This window comes from Aphis gossypii, chromosome 3 (genome assembly GCF_020184175.1).
Source record: "Aphis gossypii isolate Hap1 chromosome 3, ASM2018417v2, whole genome shotgun sequence".
NCBI classification, from domain to species: domain Eukaryota; kingdom Metazoa; phylum Arthropoda; class Insecta; order Hemiptera; family Aphididae; genus Aphis; species Aphis gossypii.
In genome coordinates this window covers 50,173,955-50,200,431 of record NC_065532.1, presented here as the reverse complement: position 1 = coordinate 50,200,431, position 26,477 = coordinate 50,173,955, and the positions used below count along the sequence as shown (strand labels likewise).

General features: G+C 24.6%; 1 protein-coding gene across 1 annotated transcript; it reads right to left on the bottom strand.

The window, feature by feature from the left end:
• Window positions 1–6,965: 6,965 nt before the first annotated feature.
• On the bottom strand, window positions 6,966–26,398 carry LOC114130385 (uncharacterized). The gene is made up of 8 exons (XM_027995354.1): window positions 26,202–26,398; window positions 25,864–25,915; window positions 10,386–10,444; window positions 7,959–8,115; window positions 7,722–7,899; window positions 7,470–7,626; window positions 7,254–7,405; window positions 6,966–7,180 (listed from the first exon to the last, which is right to left on the bottom strand). Exons 1-8 carry the CDS (start codon window positions 26,272–26,274, stop codon window positions 7,172–7,174), a joined length of 837 nt encoding a protein of 278 aa, XP_027851155.1. The 5' UTR covers window positions 26,275–26,398; the 3' UTR covers window positions 6,966–7,171.
• Between the last annotated feature and the right edge of the window lie 79 nt (window positions 26,399–26,477).

The following is a 26,477-nucleotide window of genomic DNA, read 5'->3' as shown; positions in this document are numbered from 1 at the left end:
ATGAATGTTTAGACTTAGGTATTATTACTTGTTATTTATTACTGTAAATCCGAATTTGTATGTTTATTTTTCTTTTCATTTTTTAAATTCTCATTGATTATATTGCTAAAAAATACTAATTGAAAGTCTTTACTAATATGTTATTTGGCAAAGTTTTGCATACTTATTGCACATAGGTACCTAATTCAATGAAAATATTATGCGTCATCACGAAAATATTATTATGTATTATGTAGGTACAATATAGGTACATTATTTATGTGACACGGGGACGTATTTATGGGGTAGGGCTAAGGGGGCTGTAGTCACCTCCGAAATTTCAGATCGAAAATAAATTGTTACATTATTATCATTAATATTATATTTATTATGTACTTATTCTATTTCATTGTTAATTTCGTAAAAACAGCTAAGACTAGAGCAAAAATTAAAATTTTGTAGTTAATTTCTAATTCTTGTTTCTAATAGGTATTAGGTGTAATTGGGGGAAAGTTTACTTTAGAGAAAATACCCTGTCCCTCCCCTAAAAAAAATATATCTAATTACGCCCCTGTTATGACATATACATTGGAGATGGTTGAGGTAATCCCATCGTTTTAAAAGAAATAGCTCACTGAATGTAATCTTATAGTTATCGATGTAATAAATTTAATTTTATATTACCTACAGTGGTCAGCGGCTTCAGGCCATGAAATTAAAGTTTAGTACCTAAATAGCTCTATAGTTACGACCATGCTATAAATTGACACTAACTTCGTTTAGTTTTAAGCAAAGGTCTAAAAGTATTACCTAAAATTAATAAAGTATTATTAGCAAAGAGGTTAAACTAGATGAATTCTATCAAAACCTAGTAATTTTTAGCTCTATAAATAATATACTCCAACAGGCAACAACTATAATAAATTGAAGTTGAACGATTATTTTCGATATATCCAATCATTTATCAGATAACAAAAAGACGCCAATGTTTATTGGTGAAGAAAAGCTTGAATGTAATTTAATAATTTATTTTAAAAATAAAGAATAAAATACATTTTTAGTGGCATTTACTTAATTTACAAACAAAAATATTTTAATGTATTTATCGCATGCTTATTTTTTGTTATTATCGTATTTTTTTTTTTTTTTTGTACCTAATGTAATTTTTAATTTTTAAATATTATGTAGGTTAATATTGTATATTTCAAAAATTGTTACTGCATATTATATGGCATATTTTGATACACCAAGTGTATACAAAGTGTATGCTTCTTTTTTACATAATATATGAGATAGAAATCTAATTTTTATACATAAAATTCATTTCACGTCATTCTGATTCCAAATAAACCAATTTATTTTTGATTTTTTATGTAAATACTTTTTTATTGCTTTTTTTCAATTATTTCTACTGTGGATTTTTTATATGTTTATTATGCTATTCTAATAAAAAAAAAAAAAATAATTAATAAGAAATGTAAAAACCCACAATGCGAGTATTGGTTATTTTCGTTATCGGCTTGTTTATTATATATATTTTATGTATATATTAAAAGTTTAGATTATCGATTTACATAATATAGCCTGCAGTACACATACGGTCAGTATGCCTTTAACATCGATATCGACCGTTTCGAAATTTAAAATTTAGTGTTGTTATTTGAAACCTCTTGTATGCAGTATGCACTGATAACTTCAGTGGATGTAGAGAGTTCGTTTTCTATGTTAAATATTAAATATTCTGTCGGACAATAGAGTCAGTTTCATTTCTGAAAATCTAGTTAAATACCTACATGGAAGTTGATTCTTTTTTAATCTAAATTAATATTTCAAATTTTTTTATTCATTCTTATAACTAGTTTATGTTAATTTTTGGGTCATGTTTTTTTTTTTTTTACTTTTTTTAAACAATCGTGTGCTTTTTCATTTGCTTATTATGCTTTAAAATCCGAGCCCTATTTATTATAAATAAATAACTATAGTATTCTAATTTCATAAATTCCAACCTAATATAGTGTAAGTACTGCAATATTACTTTATTAGTTGTACTAAAGGGTAACTAGATACGGGGATACCACTGATACCCAATTGAGTACGATCGTTATCCCTTTTTGACGACCCGATTGAGTACGATAAAATAATAAATATCGTGCCCAACAATGTCAGATTTTCACTAGTAGGTTGGTACGTATATTGACGAGTAGATCACTAAAATATCTCTTACTAACATATTAGCCTAGAACAATTGATATTAATTAAAAAAAAAACTGGGATAAATAGAAAACGAGAATTTTATCTACGATTGCATAATGCATTAAATTGTGATTAACTGTTATTGTTATTGTATGTACCTACGACTTACCTACGCTATAAATAAGACTTGGTCACAGTCAGTCGGTGATGTTATCCAGTGCCTTCTCGTGTGCTTTCAAAAATAGTGTGTACCTATTTTGCAAATTTTACGATTTATATGATGGAAAAATAATGAAATACAAATTATTTTATCCGAGAGAGGCAAATGTTGAAGCTTTCGAGTGCATCATGTTTATTGTGTTGAGAAAAAACCAATAAAAGATTTTTATTTAAAAACATTTATGTTCAAAAGTATTTTATTTTTTAATAATAATATTGTACGGTAAAAAATGGTAACGTCGCACCTATTTTCGTGCTCAATCGTGTAGTTTTTCGGGGTTTTTTTTAGTTACTACTGTTTGATTGCAACCTTATTCAATACTCAATCGGATTGTGAAAAAGGTGAATCGTGCTCAATCGGGTTCCAGCCACTCATCGATGATGCTCATCGAAATATATGGTGTTGAATGCTGGTGCATTAATGGTAAATATCTATTTATTTTTACAAAATGTTTGGTATTTAGTTATAAGATTTTAGATTTTTGGAAATACATTATATTTTATTTCAAAATGTATTCAATGTTATCTTAGTACCTACCTACTTTAGTTTGATTAAATAACAAGTATAAGTTGTAATGATTAAAAGGGTGGGGAGCTTTCGTTTTAAATTTCGGATCTTGAATCATAATATTTTTATGAATATTTGTCATTCAAATATAAATATCATTATTTAAATTAATATTATACATTATATAGCTTATATTACAAAAGGAGGAAAGTTGCAATAGGATATAACTAAATAGTAACTATGTAAGTAGGCACTCGTCGAAATATATAGTGTTGGACGTTGGTGCACTTTACTTCTCCACTCATCTAACCAATGAAGTTTTAATGAAAGCTTATCTCTTAAACAGTTAAAGTTTGATTAAAATACACAAAGCTTTGATTACCCTGTGTTAAGCTTTGGCATGAATCACAATGGAAATACCCCATTATAACTATGGTAGATACCCAGAACCGATCCTAGATTTTTTGCCACTCAAGGCAAATCTAATTTACACTTTCCTTGGGAGCATACTACTTGCGTCCGAAATTATTATCAGTAGGTGAGTTGCGTCCCTCAAAAAAAAGATTCAAAAAGGTCATAGCGTATTTGCGTCCCGGTATACCTTTTTCTATGACCTAATTGCGTCCCGATAATATCGATATAATCGATATAAAAATGTACATTGATGATACAAATTTAATACAAATAAAAATGGTTATAATAAATTATCATTTCAATTCAATTGCAATAATAATAACATAAAAATTCATGTTATACATTTTGTCATAATAAAATATATAGTATAATATAATAAAAAATAATAAAAAAATCATATGTTATGAATTATTATATTGGTTGAAATTTAAATGAAACGTTAATTATAAAATTTAATGGTGAAATATCGTTTTTTTTAAAACTTTCAATTTGTTTATTTAAGTAATCTAATTTTAAATGTTTTTTTTTCTATAATCTTTCTTTTGAGTATTAACTCTATTAATTAAGACATAATATGTATTAATTAAGTTATTAATATAATATACTATTACAGTACAATTTATGAATTATCGATTTTAGTGACACGATACTATCGATTTTAATGATTTTTGAAGATAATATCGATGATAATATTATGGCTAACTTGCGCCCCCCAAAACGGGACGCAACTTTCCGGTCAAATTTACTACCTGAAAAATATATTTTTTTTTTGGGACGCAAGTAACATGCAGCCCTTTCCTTATTAAATAATTTATTTGTTAAGAAAGATGAGCATAGGAAAATAAATGTAGTATAAAAATGTCTTTCAACGCTTGATACACGTTTTGGCTCTGACATAGATAACAAAAGAGTTAAAGAAATTCTTTTAAAATCGTAACAAAGATGTTTTAAAGCTTGAGACTAAATACAAATGCGTTTATGAATTCTATAATGTAGGTACCTAGATATATTAAAAATGAAAAATGAATTTATCTTAATTGTTAGGTATTATAATACGATATAAAATGATATACCTAATGTCTAATAATAAGTACGATTTCAGTCTAATATTTTTTTTTTCATCTTTTGACAATCCATTTTATTTTTTAATCACCAAATTAACATCAGGTTCGTTGGTTTTAACAATTGTGGTTAGCTCAAGAATATTGCAATTAGTTCAATGGTTAATGATCATACATTTCAAAACAATTTGTGAAACTTTAGTGATTATTATAATATACCTAATAGTGTTATATTAATAGATTTGTATTATTTCTAACTACTAGGCATCTAATTACAATAAAGTGTCCATTTATGTTTTAATAATTAGTTTGAAAATAATAAGTAAACTGAGTAAGCGTTTACAATTTTATTTTGCATGTAATTATTATAAAAAATTCCTACCAGCTGAAAGTGATATTTTCTATTATCAATTAGCAGGCGAATATTAAGGAAGCAAATTTAAACAATTAATTAATAAAATATAAAATAATATAACAATATACCTAATTAGATATTCCTATTAGCAGAAAATATCAAAGAAAAATACCACAGAAAAAAATATTATTTTTATATTATTGTAATAGGGCACTAATAACTAACTTAACAACTTGCTTACTGTACAGTACAAAATATGTGTAAACATAGACATTTTTAAATAAGTTGTTCATTCTTAAAGTGAAGAATTTTGAATTTTTAAAATAAAATAGAAACACTTATCCAGTCACTCACCTGTCACCAATTATGCATACAAGTAATTTTATTGATATAACACTATAACAATACCTATAGTTTTACAGTTGTAAATATGTAAGTATAAACACAGTATAAGTGACAGTATGACTAAGTTAAATTATTTCTGATATGAAAAATAAAATAAAAGAGTACCATAAATGACCACTATAATTCTTGTTTGTTTTTATAGCTAAGAAATAATAGTATTTAGACCCAACAATCAATTATTTTTGGCTCCACTACAACTTTATTTAATACACATACAAAAAAACATAAGTTTACTTAAAACAAAAAATAACAAATAATTACTAATAACTCACTGTACAATTACGATACAATATTTTTTGTAGTCTACACTTAAATTCATAAAATTGGTTTACTACCTTTTAAGATACAACACATTAAACCCGTGGTTTATTAGTTATATAGTAAGGACATTTTTTTTCTTAATCTTTTATATAAAATTAACCACAATTTTTTTAATATTGCATGTTTCTATATAGTTGCCTACATTGGAAGACTTAATCATTAAAAAATAATATTATAACCATTAAAAAAAATTATATTGATTGTTATTTTATTTAAAAATAAATGTATTTAGATTAAATCAAACAATTAATATAATAAATTTCATATAATTTTTACAAAACTTTTTATTTTTATATTTATTACAAATTACAAATAATATTGAACTTCTGACAATGATATTTTTGACACTATATTAATAAATTACAATCACAATAATTACAACACAGACTATAATTATATTTAGAAAAACACTTCTATAAGTACATAAAGAATTTAATAAAAATGTATCAAAAATTTAATTATTAATTTAATCTAATTTTTATTAGTGCAGTAAAAATTAATATTTTAAATGCTGATTTAAAATTTTTCAATAATCATGTTTTTTCTATAAATAAAATTTACAATTATAGCCATTACTTAGTATTGTATGACTACATAAACCGAACTTTTTTTTTACTAACATCATAATAACAAATGTAAACATTTGAAATAACATATCCATCCACAAAAATACAAATAAAATAATAAACATGTAAAAATAATAATAAAAAAAAATATTGACAATAATTTAACTCAAAATATAACTTATTAAAATGGAATGATATTACAGAATATTGTTACTGAATCAATTACATGAGATAAAATATAAATTCATCATACCTACAATAACAATAAAAATTGGTTAATAATAGTTTACTATTGTAATATTGAGTTGAGCAATCAATTAATATAATTAAATATTCTACTCTCTATATGATTCCAATAATTAAATATTGGACTTTTTATAAAAAAAAAAAAAATTATAATAATAACAAAATATAAACAAAACACAAAATATGTGTTAAACAATATCAGATCTATTTCATACTATAAATAAAAAACATGATGTTCAATTTTTTAACGAGTGAAATCAACACTATTGACATTATATTATAATTTATAATAATTAAAAAAAAAAAAAACTAAAATGACTTAAATAATCTTATAAGTATTTTATATTCAAATCATTTATTAATTTGATTTTTGTTAGAAACATTTAAGTTTTTAATTATTTAAATGTGTTGATAATATTATAAATCAAGGAATGTAAAAAAAAATTAAATTTTAGGCACTTTTTCAAAGTTTTACTAAAAAAAAAATTATGTATCTACTAAAATTAATTATTAAAAATATGAATTTTACCTAAATAAAAGAACGAATGTAATATACAATAATAGCTAATATGTAAAAATTATAAAATGTTTATAAATTTAGAGAACATATGGTGCATGATGAATGCTGATCACATGTTGAATCATGGTGGACGGGTGGTACTGGATTATTGGATGGATAACGTTGAGGACTGAAAAAATCAGTCGTTGTCATCATGGAAGTAAACCATCCATGATTTACAGCTGGTTGTCTATTAAACATTGTTGAAACAGGTGATGTTTGTGATTGAAAATAGGAGCTGCCGGAGTTTCTATTAATGTCTGCGGATAATGGCGAGCAACGTTGGCGTGCATTGACCCCACGTACTTTAGACCTCGCCCCGCCAACAGCAGCTCCCGACTCTACTCACATAACCTGTAACACAAATAAATGATACATTTTAAAAGACAATTAAGTTTTATACTTAAATTACTTTTAGTTTATATACCTGTAAAATTATTGTGCCTTCATATGTGTTATTTGGATTTAATGTAATCGGAGTTACCACGATGCCAGCTTCAACACATATCATGTTTGGATATTCATCTTCACCAAAGTCACTCATTGTACTTGATGTTACATCCCATGGGTTCCATACAACTAAAATTACCATACTCATTACTTGATTATATAATTTATAAGAATTAAATATAATTCCATCTACCTGTATCTGGCATATTGTATTTAATCATTTTCATTTTTCTTCCAGATACAACATTTGAAATCACATGTTCCTGTTGTGTATTTTGATAGATTCTATCAGTCCAATGATTAACAGTCACCATTTCTCTCGGTTCTTGATACACACTATTTTCCTTTGTCTAATTTTTGTCAATAAATTAATAAATAATTTATTGATAATTACGTAGTGAATAATCTTTGAATGATATTAAATATCAATTAAATCAACACATACCTTGTCTACATACATGCATCCTTGAAGACCAGATATATTACACTTTCGGACATCTGGTACTTTTAGATACGTATGGAAAAGCATGTTAAATTGAAATGGTTCTAGAGATGAGTTATATAAATTAAAGCTGACTTGTAACTCTTTTTCTCTCAATATCACTCTTAGAACTAATTTGAAACTAAAAACAAATTTGAATTATAGTTTTAGATACATCATTAAAATATGAAAAATATTTACCTATAATTCCACATTTGTTTTGTAATGGAATTGTCCACTAATGAAAATAATGCTTCAATATCACCATTGTCTAACGGTTCAGGTTGTTTTTCAACATTCCATCTGCATGTCATGGCAAAACCATGAAGAGGTCCATAAGCCCAGGGTCCAAAATGAGCTGTGTTGAGAATAAAAACAAACATATTTTTAATTTAAAATTGATTTAAACCTATTTCATAAATCTATTATACAATATTATACACCCTATTAGCATAGGCGCAACTAATCTTCTAAAACAGGGGGTGCTAAATATGTGAATGCATCACAGAGATATTTTTTATGCGACCTATCGGTTAAAAATAGCTCGTAAGCAATATATTTCTTCTTAATGTATACCTTATCGTCCTTATAGTTAATCGTCTAACAATATTATGGGAATATCTGTGTATGGAATGAATTATAATAATGAATTATATTATATGACTTAATATTTTTCAGAAAATTTCCAATAATTTAAAAACATAACATTCATGATATTTCAATAAAATAATAAAAGTTATATATAAAAAACAGGGGGTGCTAAATTTTAACTTGGGGCTGCTAAAGACCTTTATGTACCGCCCTTCTCCTAGTTGCACCGCTGCCTTTAGTCAAGTAAAATGTATCAATAGTAATAATAATAATAATAACATTTATTAATTTCAACTAAAACTGTCAATGATATAACAATATAGTGATAGTTAATATAAAACAGTATTTGGTCACCTCTGAACCATTGGTTGTGGAAAGAGAGTTTGTTCCAATTTTATTTTATAAGATATTCATACATAGATTAAGTATTATACAAGCCAATTATAATTAAATATAACAAATGAACAATGAAATAAATACTAAAAGAAATTATTGAAAAGCATAATTAAATATAACATAAAAACAAAAATAATAATTTTTACTAGTAAGTTCTAATAAATATTGAAACGCATCTAAAATATCAAAAGAAATAAGAAAATGGTTAGGTTAAATTTAAAGAACTAATTGAGTGATACAGAAGTAATTTATAAAAATATAAGTCATTATAATGATAATAATAAATTAATTGAAAATTATAATAATACATTTAATAAAAAAATATATAAGTTAGTTATATTTATTAATTGAAAATATATTATAATAAAAAAATTATTTGAACTTTAACAATAAGCACTTTTAAATATTTACCTTTTAAAAAAATGAATAAATACTATTTTAACATATAAAAAAAATTATCATAAAGTTAAAAACTTTCTTAGAATTTCTTTTATAATATATTTTATTAGCATTTTATAAAACTACATTTTTATAATATTTTATTTAAAAGTTAAAACTATTATTTAAGCATTGCTTACTATGCTTACTAATAAACTAATAGTAATTTACTTAAAAAAAACTCAAATTCATATTTTATTAAAATCTGAAGAGTTCAAAATATAAGCTAATTGTTATACATTTGTAAAGACAACAGTCAAATAATATTTTATCAGTTATATTTATATAATACATTTACAAATATTTTATTCCTTTTATTAGAATATTTTACTAATTTATATTCTTCTTTATTATACTATAATAATAATAATTTAAAATTTTATTTTCAGACAGATATACAACATTACAACACAAATCCATAAAAATACTCAAATGTCATAATTTAATATTCCGAGTGGAATTATTGGTATACAATTAAAAGTAATTAAAAAAAAAAAATGTTATAAGTTTTATCATTCCTTTCAAATTTTTAATAATAAAAATAACACTATAATCTTGTCTAACTTTGTTTCAAAGAGAATAAATTGGACAATCATCAACACCTGGTTTCCATATTTTGCTTTTTTTTTTTTTAATTAATGACTATTGTAAATTATAACCTGCTGAAACTCCATTACCTGTGACACCAAGATGATTTTCATAATCCAGTTAATTGCATCAACTACAAATTAGTACCCTTAACCACATTAGAACCTGTACAGATTTACTACCTGGTTGACAACTGATAATGTTTCATCATTTCTTTAAAAAGTCATAGACAATTTACAATAATTAAATTGAATAGGTACGTATTATACTATTATTAATAATTAAAAATAATATATTAAACTAATTATACAATTAAACCAAACAGCATATTATTATTATAATTGTTAAATAAAATTAGTTAATAATTTCCAAAGTTATAAGTATGTCACAAAGAAAAATTATTATTATTTTAGTATTTTAAGTAATTTGTTTTAAAAACAAGGGCATAACAATTTTTAAAGTGTATTTTGGATGAATATACTTTTAACTATTGTGTTATTATTTGTTAAAGATGTTTTCATTGACTATAAAATTAATAGAAATTTAATTCTTTAACACTTTCTTCAAATTATTTGTCATCAAATGATCTATGAATATGAGCCTGAAGGTACTTACGAAAAACTATTGGAATGCCACCTCGAATTGATTTTTGACCATCAAAAACAGCCAGTTTACTAAACATAAATAAAAAAAATTATCAATAATTGATCAAATTAATAATTTCCAAAACTAATTATACTTATATAAAGTTTTATAATACAATTAAAAACAATCTATTCATTTTAATGAATTTAAATACAATATAATATGTAGGTTTATTATTTTAGTAGTTTTAGATTCTAAAAGAAAAAATACATTTTTTGGTATTACAATGATATTGATATTTAGTATGTTGTTTAATTTTTTGTCCGCTGTGCATTATGACATTTAAAGATAATATAGAAAAAGAAGTTTTGATATTCAACTTTGAGTGTAGTTTTTGATAGTAAATTGGATCTAGTTGGTACTTTTTGAGGGTCAAAGATAAAAGAACTAGCATTAGTTCTCAAAATAGGTAATTTAATTATGAGAGAGTAAAACATACTTTAATTCATATAATTTTGTTATGCTGGAGTGTTTTGATATTTTAAATGAATGAGTGGTTTCAATATAGTTTTGTTTGAAATAATTTGTTCATGATTTCATGAACCATGAAACTAAATAAGTTATTGTTTTTGTTTAAATTCACAATAAATAAATAACACAATTTTTACATATTATTAAAAACCTATTGGTATAAAAATATATTTCTTATTAACTATTATTAAAACCTTGTTTTCAAAATGTATAATGAATTTTACCTCTGTAGAATAAATATTACTGATTTTAAAGTATTTTCAAAGTTTTAGTAGTTTTAATTTTGATGTGGAAAAATTATGTTTTAGTACTTGTATATTTTTAATACATTCAACAAAGATATTTTTGTATAATGAATAATAAAGTATATTTTTTTGAATCTTAAATTATATACACTACCTATACAGTATTCAGGTTTATTATATATTCAAGTAGATTTTGTTTAGTTTTATAACATATATAAATTATTGTTGATATTAGTTGAAAGTTTAAACTCGTTACAGTAATATTGACCTGTATAGTGTATATATTTAAAATAAATACTAAAAAAACAGGGAAAGTCGCTATTTTGTATATTGGGTGTCGAGTGTACCTCATTAATGAGTAGGTCACAGTAATGAGCAGATACTGTATCTGTCTTGTTTGTTAACCTATATTTCTATGGATATTATATTATAAATTTATATTGCTAATAATAACTTAATTTTCTATTAGTAATATGGTAGGCTGAATTAATTTTTGCCCAAACCATATCGCATATATATATAAATTATACAATAATTATTATTACAGGAATTTATAGTTGTTATTAAGTGATACTACAAGTTGTGTGTTTTGAACTACGACAAAATTAAAATCGTTATTTTTGTTTAAATATTTAGACCTCAAAAGTGTATAAAAAAAAACATGTATATATAAATATTTAGATTTTTAAGTTGTTCTAAAAACTTATTAAGAACCTTGTATTCAATTCTTAATTTTAATAGCCAAGGCTTGACAATTGAATACAAATTCTGCATAAGTAACTAAATAACAACCTAAAAAATATATACGTATCATGTTCTTTTAAGGTGTTTAAAGTTAAAATTTTAATGAAATTAGATATCTACAAAAAAAAAACGAATAGTGAAAACTTAAAATGTATCCATATATTATTAATTTATTATATTTTACTATAGATTACGACTTTTTAAAAATATTTAGATTAATTTTAAGTTATAGCCTTTTTATACTATATACACCATTCTAAGGTAAGTCGCTATTGACTCAAAACCCAAAAGTTACCTAATAACAATAATATATGATATAAAATATTATATTCTATTGTAATAAATAATAATTAATATGATAAATGCGATGTTTTTAACAAAACTTAATTTAATTTATCGTATTACCTACTGATATTATAAAAAGAACTAATATAAATTTATAATAAAATATACTTTGACTGAATCTGTCTCCATCTAAATCACTTTTAGTATGCAATGTTTAATTCAGATTAAACAAATACAAAACAGTAACCTACTGAATTATGTAGAACGCTGAAAAGTGGAAAACTCTATATTAACAGAATACCGAGTCCACATTTTTTTTAATTAGATAACAATATATTAGATATCATCACTCGGTGATAACAAACCTAAATTTACATAGTTATAACTATAGACTATAAAGTTATAAATTAGTTCTCCTTGAAACGTTTTAGATAATATAAGTTCTAAGACAACAATTATTATTATTTTTTGTTCAATATAGCATCGTATTTATTAGCTTTTTAAATTTGTAATTATAAAAAAAAAAAATACGAATTAAAAATCTTTTGAATGTATGAAATAAAAAAAAAAATAATAAATTATATATTCGTATATGTGATATTTATATATAGTGAATCAAAAGTTTCAGTAAGTAACCAATATTTCACATTTTATTATAAATACATACTTTCTTCAATTTTTTTTATTAATTATCTAAAATTGTAACATTTAATTATATTACTACAATAAAATATGAAAAATGTCTAAGTATTTTTTTAAAAAAAAAACATTTAGATCATTATTAATTACCCATGTCCTATAATTAGAATGTGAATATCAACGAAAACACTAAAGTAGAACTAATAATGAGTAAAATTCACTAATGTTTCGTAATTTAGACAATTGTGTACTTAGAACTTCTGAGAAATTAAAAAGCAAACTATTTAAAATATGCATATATATTTGTCCAGTTTACAACCAACATAGATACTATATAGACTATAGATAGGTACACAGTTCACGTACAACTTCTAGAACAATATTTCTTTAGTATAATTTAACATATTTTATAAACGCTAAAAATTGCAACTAAATACAAAACAGTTACAAAATAAATATAAATTACTTAAACTTCTTCCATTCCAAATGCTTAATTAAGTTTAAATTATATTTGCATTATAAAATAGATAACATTAAATAATAAAAATATTGATAGGATATTATTTAATAGATTTACAAAAGATTTTAAATAGTTACTTTTAAAAAATATAATGATATACGTTTAAAAATAATTTTGGAAATGTAAAATAATATACTAATATTCGTAAGAATATCTACTGTAATAATTTATTTGTATAAAATTAATAAATTTATGATTTTGAGAGAACATTATACATTGATAGGACAGTACCAGTGATCAAAATACTCGCTAGTTATAGTATTACAAGATTACATGCAGACAATAAAAGTAGTAGTAAACCATATTTATTCCAAACGAATGCATAACTTATTCAATTATACACTACATTGTCTATATATAAACTACTACATATTATATGATACATTAATATACATAGTAGATTAGTAGATAATATTGAAAATATAATTCTTGTGAACGTGCAGCAATAGCATATAAACTCTGTAACTTTACTGCAAGCATGTGTGTGTGATATATATAAATATACATATAATATGAGCACGCGCAATATTTTTTTTGCATCTGTCCTCGAACCTTAAGGGTGTCGGTCAAAGAAGAGTTAACCCTGCAGGTCCACCCAGCCCATCCCATATACGCCGCATCCCTTTCATTTCCTCAGCGTGTGCCTTGACAAATGAGCGTTCGAGACAAAAACCGTCGAACGGCGGAGACCCTTTCTCTTCCTCTCTACCAAACCCCGCAACGTTCTCGGCCTTTGCACCCTCACGCGCGCTTTTCTTCATACTACAACACACGATCCCCTGCCTACCTCACCGCCATAACATCGATTCTTCACCCTTACCGCCACTGTCGTCTCTGGGTTTCTCGCTCGTTTTAATCCATACAGGACCTTTATCACTAATTACAATCGTGGCCACCATCGTCGGTATATTGTTACTGTTTGGACACACCATGGGGCAACATCGACTGCAGCAAAAAACTAGCCATGAACGACGCGTAAACACATTGCAACGTACAAGAGGGCGACATCCTCGTCCCTTAGATATATTATTTTATATATGATAAGCAGCACCGCAACCGCGTCAGAATAATAAATTATCGTCTATTCAGAAAATCATAACGACGATATTACGCGTATATAATAATATATAGATATTGTTGTGCATAGTAAATACTAAATACGTGTATCTATTGTACTCAAGCGTTTACGTCGTGGAGCGATATTGTTTGGAGAACTGAAAATATAAGAGATGGGACATTGGAGATAATATTATTTCATACCTACATGGCTACACACTATACGCACAATCAGTTATACTCAGCATACTAGATAATTCTTTGACGGGTACAGAAACATTCGTATTGCATACTAATTATTGCCTGCAAACAATTATAATATTACATGTATAATAAGATAATATAGGAATAATAACAATTTAGTGATTATCATATGTTTCTAAATAAAAATTGTTACTGCACAATAATATATTAATAAGTAATAACTAATAAGTTGTATAAGCACTACTATCTCGTATGCCTAAATAAATCATTACATAATATGCGATTGATCATGTGTACGATTTCGTATTTAACTATCATAATGTGTGCAATACTTAACTGATTGCTTACTTAAATAATATTATAATAATTTTAAATCGGAATGTCCGAAAATATATTATTTATATTACTTAACTACTAAAATATATATGATAATACAAACATGCTGTTTTAAAATCTAGTAATCAATACATTTTATATTTTCTAAAAATAAAAAATTGATAAAAGTGATCAATTGTAATTTCAAATATTTAAAAAGTTAAAACTAAATACTTTAAACATAATATGAAAACTTTCTAATCAAAAATGATCATTGAACAATTTAAAATTATTTAATGAAGTAAGCAATAAATTTATTAAACAAGTTTATAATATAACGCAATAAAACAACACAGTTCTATCTTCTATCTATTATTTGTTAATTTTGTAATACAATTAACTAATTATTTTAATTATAAGTATCTAATATAAATAATATAACTTGTTTATTTTAATTTTAAAGGAAACTGTAGAGTAAAATACCGAAAACATTTAATTTGTGATTTATACACATTTTTAGACGTTTTCGACGATTGTAGCATTAATATCGAATTAATAAGTTTTTATTTTAGTTTGTAAGATACATGATTGTTTTTTTTTAACTTTTTTAATTTTATTAGTTATTTTAAAAGAAGAAAGAGAAAAATGGCCTTTTAACATTGAACAAAAAATTCAAAAATTCAAAAGAGCATGTCAATGAACTATAAATTAAAAAATATTAAAATCTAAATTACATTTTTAAAAGATTAAAATACTTTATAGAGTTAAGAATTTGTGTAAGTATAAATTATTTAATTAAATATTTCTAACTTAAAATTATAATTTAAATTTTAAAAGAATTATATTGTAGAACATTTATTATTTCTCATAACTAACTGTAATAAGACATGTAATTTAATAAAAATCTTGTCCATAAATTGCAGTACTTTCAGGATATATTTAACAGTAAATACATGAATATTATTTAAAACTTTAAGTAGCTCAATGAACATAATAATATTGTAATGATGTATTTATTTTTTTGTGTATGTCTGAATAGAGTGGAATAGACGATAAATAGTATTAAATAATAAATTCGATTTTAAAGTATTAGCATAGGTAGTTTCTGATTGAAAATTGGATCTAGTTGGTACAAGTAAAGTAAAAATTAAAAATTATCAGTATCTTTCAAAGTAATTGAGAAAAATTAAGAAAAAAACAAAAATGTTTACGCAAAATCATTTTTAATAAAATTAATTATCTTGGCGTATCTTAAAAACGAATAACCGTAAATACTTAAATTTTTATCAACTACTTATGTTTGCATTTCCTACGTACAGACGTTTTCTATTATACATACATTATTTCTTGTAATTTATTAATTTATCAATAAAATATTATCAAAAATACAAATATAAATTTTAACAAATTGAATACAAAGATCCTTATGAGTAGTTATATTGAAACTGACAAATCTAAAAAATATATAGGAAGACTTATATATATATATATATTATATATTTTGATTTAAAATTTGGATGAAATTACCTACATGTTTAATCGATGAATAACAATGGCATTTATTTTGTTGTAATTCAAAAACTTTATTACCTATAACTGTGGTAACTTTTACACTTATTATTACATTTCATACACATTACACACAATAATATTTTTAAATGTAACGTTGTCGAATTTTTTCAGACAACATTACTGTACCTTCTATTACTTTAATAGCAATATCAAAAAACCTATTAAGAAATATACTTGGTGATATAAGCTAATAGACCGTCTTCACTCAAAATTGTTTTTTATATACCATGATTTAATAATATATTATGATACGAGTATAATGTATATAATATATTATACTCCGATACTCGTATCATTGAATTCAAATCCAACATAGAACAGTGACCCACTGTATAGTAAAGCGGTAACCACTGCCCACATTTTTTTTTAGTTATTAATACATCATAATGTTTAGACATTTACATCTAAATTAACCTTATCAGTAGGTATAGTATACTAAATTAAAATTATAATTACATTTATTTCATAAAAATGTTTGTATATTATCATATTTATACTCGTATAAGTATCTAAATAAAATGTTAATCTAATGAATTTTAAGGTGATAATGTTAACTTTATAAAGTGAACAGACCAAATTTGTATAAAGTATAAACTAATAAAATAATTATACTTTTTAATTTTTAATTATAATTTAATACAAAAATTAAGGCCAATAGCGTATAGTTTTAATTTTATATTACTCAAAATTGCATAAAGTGCAAGACACGACATGTATATATCATATTATATACATGTTTTGCTTACTGTGTATGCCATAGTTTAATTATTTTATTAATTTATACCTAATATATAAATTTAATCTTTTTACTTTATAGAATTAAGATTATCACTTTAAAATACATGTAGTGAACTACTGAACTCCAGAGTGATTTAGACAATATTCTGCGTTAAGTACTTTGACTTATTAGGGTTGTATAATCGCCTAACATTTTTTAGTGTTTATGAAGTTCGACAAAAAACGGTCTCTAATAGCGTACTATAAACTAATAAGCTCCAAATTTCTATGTGATTATAGTCGTGTAATTAATCTTGATTTAAAATTCAGCAATTCAATAGAACCCACCTCTTATATAGATATGATATGCAAGGCATTGAAAACGTTTAGAGTTGTAATGAGATTAACTGATAAATTGCCTAGACAAACCTACCTTAGAGTACAAATTAATAATTAGACCCATCACTAGCTGAAAGTGGTTTTTTTTCAACTTAAAAAAGTTGAACGCAACTTAAGATATGTAATGCCACTCGCATGATAACGCTCCAGTTACAAAGATTCTTGGAAATATGGCTAGATTTTTTAGCAGGCCGTAGACGGAAATTAAACAAGTCTTTTCTTAAGCGGTCTATTATGTAATGCTATTTACTCTCCTATTCAATTATCTTTAATTAATTTTAAAATCCACAATATTAAAACCCGTTTACCTATGTCTCTTCATATTTCCCAATTTAAAAGCAATTATACAAAAATAAGCTGATGAGACGCCTAATGTCTATCACCAATAAATATCCCACTTTTCTTGTTCAATAATTTTTCCTTTTGTTTAATTACTTCAAAACTGCATTTTGTTTAGAATTATTCTTATTTTTATTGCTTTTTCTACAATCTATTTTTACTGATATGTATCTACCTACTTTATATTTTAAAAAAAAAGGCGCTGTCCATTTATTGTTAAATTAAATATATAGGATAATTCATTTGAAAGTGAACACTTTTTATTTGAAAAAAAAATGGAAATTAGGTGACCGCTATTACAGTACAATCGTGTCATGTGTACTTCGTCATTGAGTAAGTCTCTATAATATACAATAATATATATGGGCTAAATTTAAATTCAATAATAAATCATTATACGTACAAAAAAACGATCCTGAGTGTTTATAGTATGTCAGTATCATTAGATAATATATTTTTTGATATTGTTATTAAAGTAAATTATTTTACTATAACTATTAAAGAAATTTGATTTAATTTACGCCGAAAAAATTGCATTTATTTTATTTATACTATTAATTATAATATATATTAATTTATAATTTATTGTTGCTGTTTTTAACTTTAAGTAAATATCGCCAAATATTATACCGTAAAACGGTATGAATAAATTAGTGGTATAAATAGGCAATCGCCTAAAATTAATCTAAATGTTTTGAAAGTATCATTGTGTAGGTATATAAAATATATAAAGTAATATACATAAAAATTTCAAGTCCTAAAGAATAACATTTTTGAAAACAAGAAAATAATTAAAACTGATTGATATTATTCGTTGTAATATCTAATTTTGTCCAAATTTTAACTTCAAATGAATAAAAAAAAATTGTGCTTACATATATTTTTATATTTTTTCATTTAAATTAAACTACAGATGAAGAGGGGGGGGGGTCTAAATCCTTAGCTATAAAAATTTAATACTTTATAAATTATTAGCTACAAAATGATTTACAGATGTTCATGATTTGTAAATGTCAAAACATGAACTTCAAATGCTTAAAAAAAAATCTTGACTAATTATTTTTAATATTTTTAAATAACTTTAATAAAAACTTATGAGAATTATTGTATTTAATTTTCAAGCTTATTGATAAAATAAAAAATTTATTGACATTTATTAAAAAAAAAAAATCGAAATTTTAAAATCACTGTAAATATCTCAAGGAGAGTCAAAATATTTTTTACAACTATATTTTATCATGTTCTTTATTGCTATTATAGTAATTGATTTTACTAGTAACAACTACATCCAATTTGTTACCTACTAAAAACTACTCTAATAGTTGAGTATAGTAGAATATTTTACAATAATAGGATGTCTTAAGACACAAAAATAAAATATTTTACAAAAAACCACACATCATTATAAAACTAAACTTTTATTACTCCGCTCAGCAAAATATAAGGGCAATGTAAAATGATAGATAAACATGTAATATATGAAGATATATAGTTTAAAGTTATTTGATAGTTTTTAAAATAATCAGTGTTTACTGTTAAAATAATCACAATGTATTACATGTGTTAACGCAGTTCAAAGCTAGATAACCTATTGGTAGTAAACATTTAAAAGCATATTATAAAGTTATGGAGTTAAAATAACTATTCAAAATTTTAAATTTTAAATAAAAAAAAATCATTGAAATTCAGTTTAATATCTATACAATGCATATTAATTTTACTCTATTATAAAATGAATAAATATCAATTTAATATTATTATGTACCTTTTTTGAAAAACTTTTTAACAGCATAAATTAATCGATTGAATAAATTGAATACATTAAAATTGAACACATATTATGCTTTAGAGCGCTCTTTATAAAGTTTCTTGAAATTTAAGAGATTTGTTTCAAAAAAAGAAATATATCAACCTCGGATTAAAATTTTGGCTAAATCTTGAACTTATGTGAACCTGGTAAAGATTAATAATTTCAGAGTGATGATTTATAAATATTTTCAATCAATAAATCATTAAAAATATTGTTTTGTTTGAGAAATTTAAAAAAAATAATAATAGATTTTATAGATTATATACGATTATGAAAAACTATTGTAATCGCTACCTTATATGTATTGAAAATATAAGACTCATAAGAGGATTCAATTACACTAGAGTTCAGTTTTAAACTTACATATAATATACAACTGGGCGGGGTTAACTAAGTGGATTATCATACGAAACGATGAATTACCGACTAAAAGTTTAAAACATAGTTTAACGGTAATGTATTTTATGTAGCGATATAACAGTTTTGGGTCTTATAGTAACTTGGCTCGTCGAGTAAGAGGTGGCAAGAGGGACCACCCAAAGTAATGGTGTGTGGCGTCAAGTTTTCTCCAATTGTTTTTCACACTGGACTTGGCTAGTATGAACCACCACCGACCATAGTTGCGGAACGTGGGGATCGGTCGTGTGCGACCGTGTAATTACCGAGTGCTCCCTGCAGCTCGTTGGCCATTAATATACGACTGCCACACCGAACGACATTAACAGCCGCCTTAGTGATTACAAAACGGATACAAGCAAAAACCTAGCCATTATCGCCTTTAACGCTGTTACAGCCGATGCTGACATTGTACTGTAGGGTGGACGAAGCAAATATGAGGTACCTATATGACTATATATGTGGAGACGGACGAAGGGGAGTTAACCACCGCCACACTATACTATCACATGCGTGGTGCACCAAAACGCGGTGAATAGCCGGAACAGCCGTACAGCGCGAGTGCAGTGATTCATGTAGAGGTATACATACACATGGGAGAAAGGGGTTGAACAATGGACGAGAATAATGAATCGATCGTTTAAGTTTTAAACGTATGTACATTTAAGGGTATTACATTTGTTATATAATTTACGAATCTTAAAAAATTGATTTTCCCCAATAATAATTTTAAGACCATAATTTATACCTATATTATATGTATAAATACCAACATACCTCATTAAAACGTATACAATACTTATGTAAATGAGTACCTAAAATAATATAATTTATAAATCACATTTAAATGTTAACAGCATATAATATGCTATTCAACTTATAATTTATTATCGATTTTATATCAAGTATAATTTTCAGTTTTATATACTGTTAAAAGCAAATCAATTAGATAAAATACGGAGAGTATAAAAGAAAATCTTCTGGTGTTTAAATATGTTTATATAGCTCTAGGGTGGAGTACAAAAAATGTCCGAGAACAAAGGTTACGCTTGATTATATTAAACATCAATGCCATAATTTAATCATTGTAATTAAACGGCGAACTGGGCCAATAAAACAAAGTCAAAGCTTAAATTTAATCTCGTCCTATGCGTACTGATAATGCTATTCAACTTTATTATGTTCAGGTCGGAGCACCATATATTTAAACAAGAGTCGAGCCGGGTCATTTCAGGCTTTTAGACATCAAACAATTACGACGAGACGAAATTATCGACTCGGGAAAACATTCACAAGTGGCACTTGACCTCCTCGGGAATCTCGTTTATACACAACCTTTTTTACATTCTATTTTTGTAAAAATGTAACATACAATTCAATGACTGCAGCAAAATATTTTATATTGTATTTATTGTGAAATAAAAGAGCCCAAAATACTTGGATTTAATTTTTAAACATAAAATTAAAATCTAAATGGATAAAAAAATATAAAACTAAATCTAAATTATTATAGATTTAATGACCTAATGAGATTTACTTATAAAATATTTTACGAAGCAATTTAAAATGTATTACAGGTTAAGATAACTTTGATATTTACCGACTATTTCTTACGTACCTACAATAATAATTTAATAAATATATTAAGTATTTATTATTTTACTATTTATTAATAATTGTTAAAAAAAAAAATAACTAAAATTTTAATCACAGCTATAGAAATTCTAATGTAAAATCATGGATCAATAATTGTTGAATTCTCATTATAAATATATTAATTCAAACATAATTACTATAGTGACTAACAAAAATGAATAAGTTTAGTAAGTATACTTGCATCATAGATTAAATATTATAATTTATATCAAACCTTCAACCAATATTAAATTATAAATGTAAATATAAATGTATGTATGTGTAAAATACATTCTTAACTTATAAATATTCTCACTAAAATTAAACAATTTTAGTAAAATGAAATAAAAAATATTTAATTATTATATGTTTATTTATTAATTTTATAATATTATAGTACTATGATAGACGCCACCCCTTAAACCACTCTATCTTGTTATGTTATTAATGATTATTATTAATTAGGTATACTAAATTTAGATCTTGTTTTCAACTTGATGATTGTGGATAATCATATTTTTAATTAATAAAAAGTGATGACTGATGAAATTTCCATTCATAGACAGTGGAAAAACTATTTAAACTTGATCTATTTTTTCTAGTTACATTAATATATTATATATATACATAGGTATACTAATAGTTATAATAAAATATACAAAGAGTTCACACTCTGCAATATAGGTAAAGTAACAAAATAGTACGCATCCATCATAATGCGGTGATTTGCGTCTTTTTAAATTCCACCTTATTACCTTTTAAGCAGCTCCTATACTTGTCTACCAGTATTTGAGGGACAAAAGGAGGAGTTATAATCTGATTAACGAGTCTCAAGGGTTGATCCGAGCCAAGGCTATCAGTCAAAAGATGTTGGACGACAATGACTTGGACAGAACGAGAGGGTGCTTACGCGGGATAAATGCTTCATCAGTCATTACCAGGCTGCCACACCCTCAGAGGGGTAAAAAAATAACAACGAAACCCTTTATCTGCCAGCTGCGCAAATTTTGCTTTGAATTGTCTTAAAAAAGTTTTTAGTATTTTTTAAAAATTTAGATAGAGTATTAATAATTTGTTTTATAACATAAATTTATTAATAATAAATACTTCCATGTACCTACACAGTACACATGTAATATAAGTTAATATATATCATATGATTATGCATTATAGCAAAGACAAGTACCATCAATCATCATACATTCATATATTATAATCTGACCATTTTTAAACAATAAAATATTAAAATATAGAGATAAATAAATAAAAAGCTTAAATGGTTAGTCAATACTTTATATTCATTTATAAATTATCGTCTGTAAATACAACGTAATTATAATATACGAATTTTTGTTAATTTCATTTAATAAAAAAAAAAGATATAATATTCAACTTTTTGATACTTAAACAGTTTAAATGTGATTTTTTTCCTTTACATAAGTATGTTTAAATAAAGAGTACGTAATTCAAATTTGGAGTTTAATATTGTCTTTTCAAAAGTTTTTATATCTCAAAAAAAATAAAACAAAAATTTTCGAAAAAAAAATAAAAAAGATATACCACCTCTTTTTACTTTTCGTGAGGACTTTCTGAAATATTATCTAAATAATCTATTTAGAAAATACAGTAAAAAAAAAAAAAAAATGATAAAGTTTTTCGAACCTAATAAAAGAAATGAAATAAATTATAAAAATATATCAACAATTATTTTATAAATAAACTATTTCAAGCTACTTAAATACTTTAATACACAAATTTTATAATTAATTAGTCAAGATTAAATATTTTTAAATAAATATCTATTCAGTTTACTATAATAAATAGTAAAATAACTTAAAAAATTATAATTTATACTTTAAATTGAGTATAATACATACATATATATACATATATTTAAAGATTATTTTAATACTAGGTTTGTATAAAATATTACAATAATACCTAATACTCGATGATTAATAAAAAACAATAAATATTTGAATGAGGGTCGCTGATTCTATTAACGAACAAAATTGATCAAAATATAACTATATAAGTAACCAGCATATTAAATTTAAAATATTTGTAACTACTTTTAACTGTATACATCGAAAATAATAAAATAAAATTGTTTTTTTTTTAAAAAAAAAAAAAATAGAAAACCTTAATTTGAAATGTTACTAGGTATACACCGTTACTATTTAAATAACTCTGAGCTGAAAATATTCTTAATATTTATAACTTACGCATAACCATTTTACTAAAATACTCTACGTTTAACAAGAAAATAAATGTCTGTAGATATGCTTAACCACGCAGTAAATAACTATAATGTACCTCCGAGATATATTTATACTACCAGAAAGAAAAATGGTTCAAGATTTTTATTGCCGTATTTTTAAAAGAAAAAAAAGGTACCTTTATGTAAGGTACCATCTTGAGAATAAAATGGACAAATTTCACGGTCATATTGTTGGTCTTTTGACACGTTTTATGACTTTATAACAGACTAAATAAAAAAAAAATCATTCAACCTTGAAAATCTAACATTTTGTTCAGTTCTGTTTGTTAAAAAGGTCTTTTCAAAATAAATAATAATATATGTTGGTAATCACCAAGTTACAATAACAATTCTTCCTATTTTTATGCACAGAGGTAATATTTTAGAGGTCAAACTAATAACTTATTCCAAATGTGTTATTCTATCCTGGTAAATTTAACTAAAAACTAATTTCGTTACAATTTTTTGTGTATTTTAATCCGCTTAAAACAAATAAATCAAAGTTTAGTTTATTATACATTGGCGTTATCGTCATCAACATTCACTGTGGCCGAAATCAGAATTTGTTTATAGCTAATTTTGAAAAAAGGGTTATTTTGACGTTAATTAAAAAGAGTGTATATTTAAAATAAATATTGAATCAGATTTTAATTTTAATTACACTTTTTTAAATTGAAAAACGATTAGATGAATTTCAAATTTCAATAAATATATTGAAAAATAATTAATATAATAGATATATTAAAAAAATTATTTCACGTCATGTATTTATTTAAAAATAAAATATTTTTTTCCAATGTTTTAAAAATATTATAGAATTACAAACAGAGTCACAGATAATAGTTTTAGTTGGTATTTTAATCAAGATAAATATATTAATTGTGATATAAATTACCAACTATAATAATATGTAGTTAATTACCCATCAATAGCACGCAGAGAGAATACAAATAGATTGTAATCAAATATGGTACATTACAACGTAATAGTATTATTATATAATAACATAATATTATTTTTAAATATTTATTCATACGTGCATAATATGTATAAATGTCAGCATTTTGGCTATCTTATACTGTTATAATATTAGGATTATTATTAACTAAAACTAGGAAGTGATAAGAATTTTATAATATACGTACTTAATACTAAGTAAAAATTACTAACTCCACTTTTTTAATTAGAAAAATGAAGCATAAAACATAAACTGCAATACTTTTATGACTTTCAAAATACAGCCTCCAGCCATAATTTGTTCAACAAGATGATCTTTTAATTTATCCATTACCAAAAAAAAATTATGAGAAAAATTATAGATTATTGTAATAAAAATGAAAATTTAAAAAAATCATGCCTATACATTAAGTCGTAATCTATATATTTAAATATTTAATTATATATATTCTTAAAACTACATTATATTATAATACTTGATAAGTAAATAACTCGGAATATTATTGTGTTCAATTAATGGAAATCGCATGCCCATCTAATCGAAATTATATATTAATTGACCTAAATTACTAAATTAATAGATTTTTTTTATTTAAAAAAAATGTACATCAAACCCAATGAAAAAAAAAACATTTAAATCTATCACTATAATACTATATAGTAAAATAACTAGATAGTTATAGACTATCGAGATCGGTATCTAAATAACGATATTTATTAATATTAAAAAACATTTAATTAAACTAATTTTTAACGATAGGTACCTAAACATGTCTAGATAGGAAATTATTCTATTTCACAAATAAAAAACCTTTGGTGTATTACAATAATTACGAAACAAATAGGTAGTTATGAATAAACAATAAAAAAAATAAAAAACTCACCTGACAAACAACTGTTCCTGATTGTTAACCCTCCAAGAGACCACGGTGGCACCTGTTAAAACAAGAACGAAGGTGATTAACTATAATATGTGTATGAAAAAATTACAAAAAAATAAAAATAATTGTCAAGTAGAAATTGTAACGAAAATATCATCAAGGATCATTGAAGTATTTTTAAAGGGAAATTAATTTTTTAGTAAGGATCAAGGCCAGTGACAGGAGGCGCGACCAGCCAAATAACAGATACCGTCCGGCGCACGAGCAATCATAGATTTTTTTATGATCGATTAAAGTAATATAATATTATTTCGAGTAAAGATGTGAACAATTTTCATTACCGTGCAAGTTGATCGTACATGTTGTATTATTTCCCCTGTCGAGAACGACTACGCTGGACGCAGTTGCTGCCATCGTCGACGCCGGTCAAAACACAAATGATACGAGTTGATAGTGATTAGTGATATCCAGGCCATCCGGAGCCGGAGCCGAGGTCCGCGTTATCAATCGCGAGTCGCCGCCGCCGCCGCCAAGCAAAACCACCACGAACACAGACTCTATAGAATAAATATATTCTGTGTAGGCTTCATGATAACCACCACCACCGCTACCAACTA

Excerpts from the sequence above, each read along its gene's own strand:
- LOC114130385 (XM_027995354.1), bottom strand. The coding sequence starts at position 26,274 with ATGGCAGCAACTGCGTCCAGCGTAGTCGTTCTCGACAGGGGAAATAAT. Across the intron at positions 7,900-7,958 it reads AAACAAATGTGGAATTATAG|TTTCAAATTAGTTCTAAGAG; the intron begins GTAAATATTTTT and ends ATTTGTTTTTAG. Across the intron at positions 7,406-7,469 it reads ATACAATATGCCAGATACAG|TTGTATGGAACCCATGGGAT; the intron begins GTAGATGGAATT and ends TGGTAATTTTAG.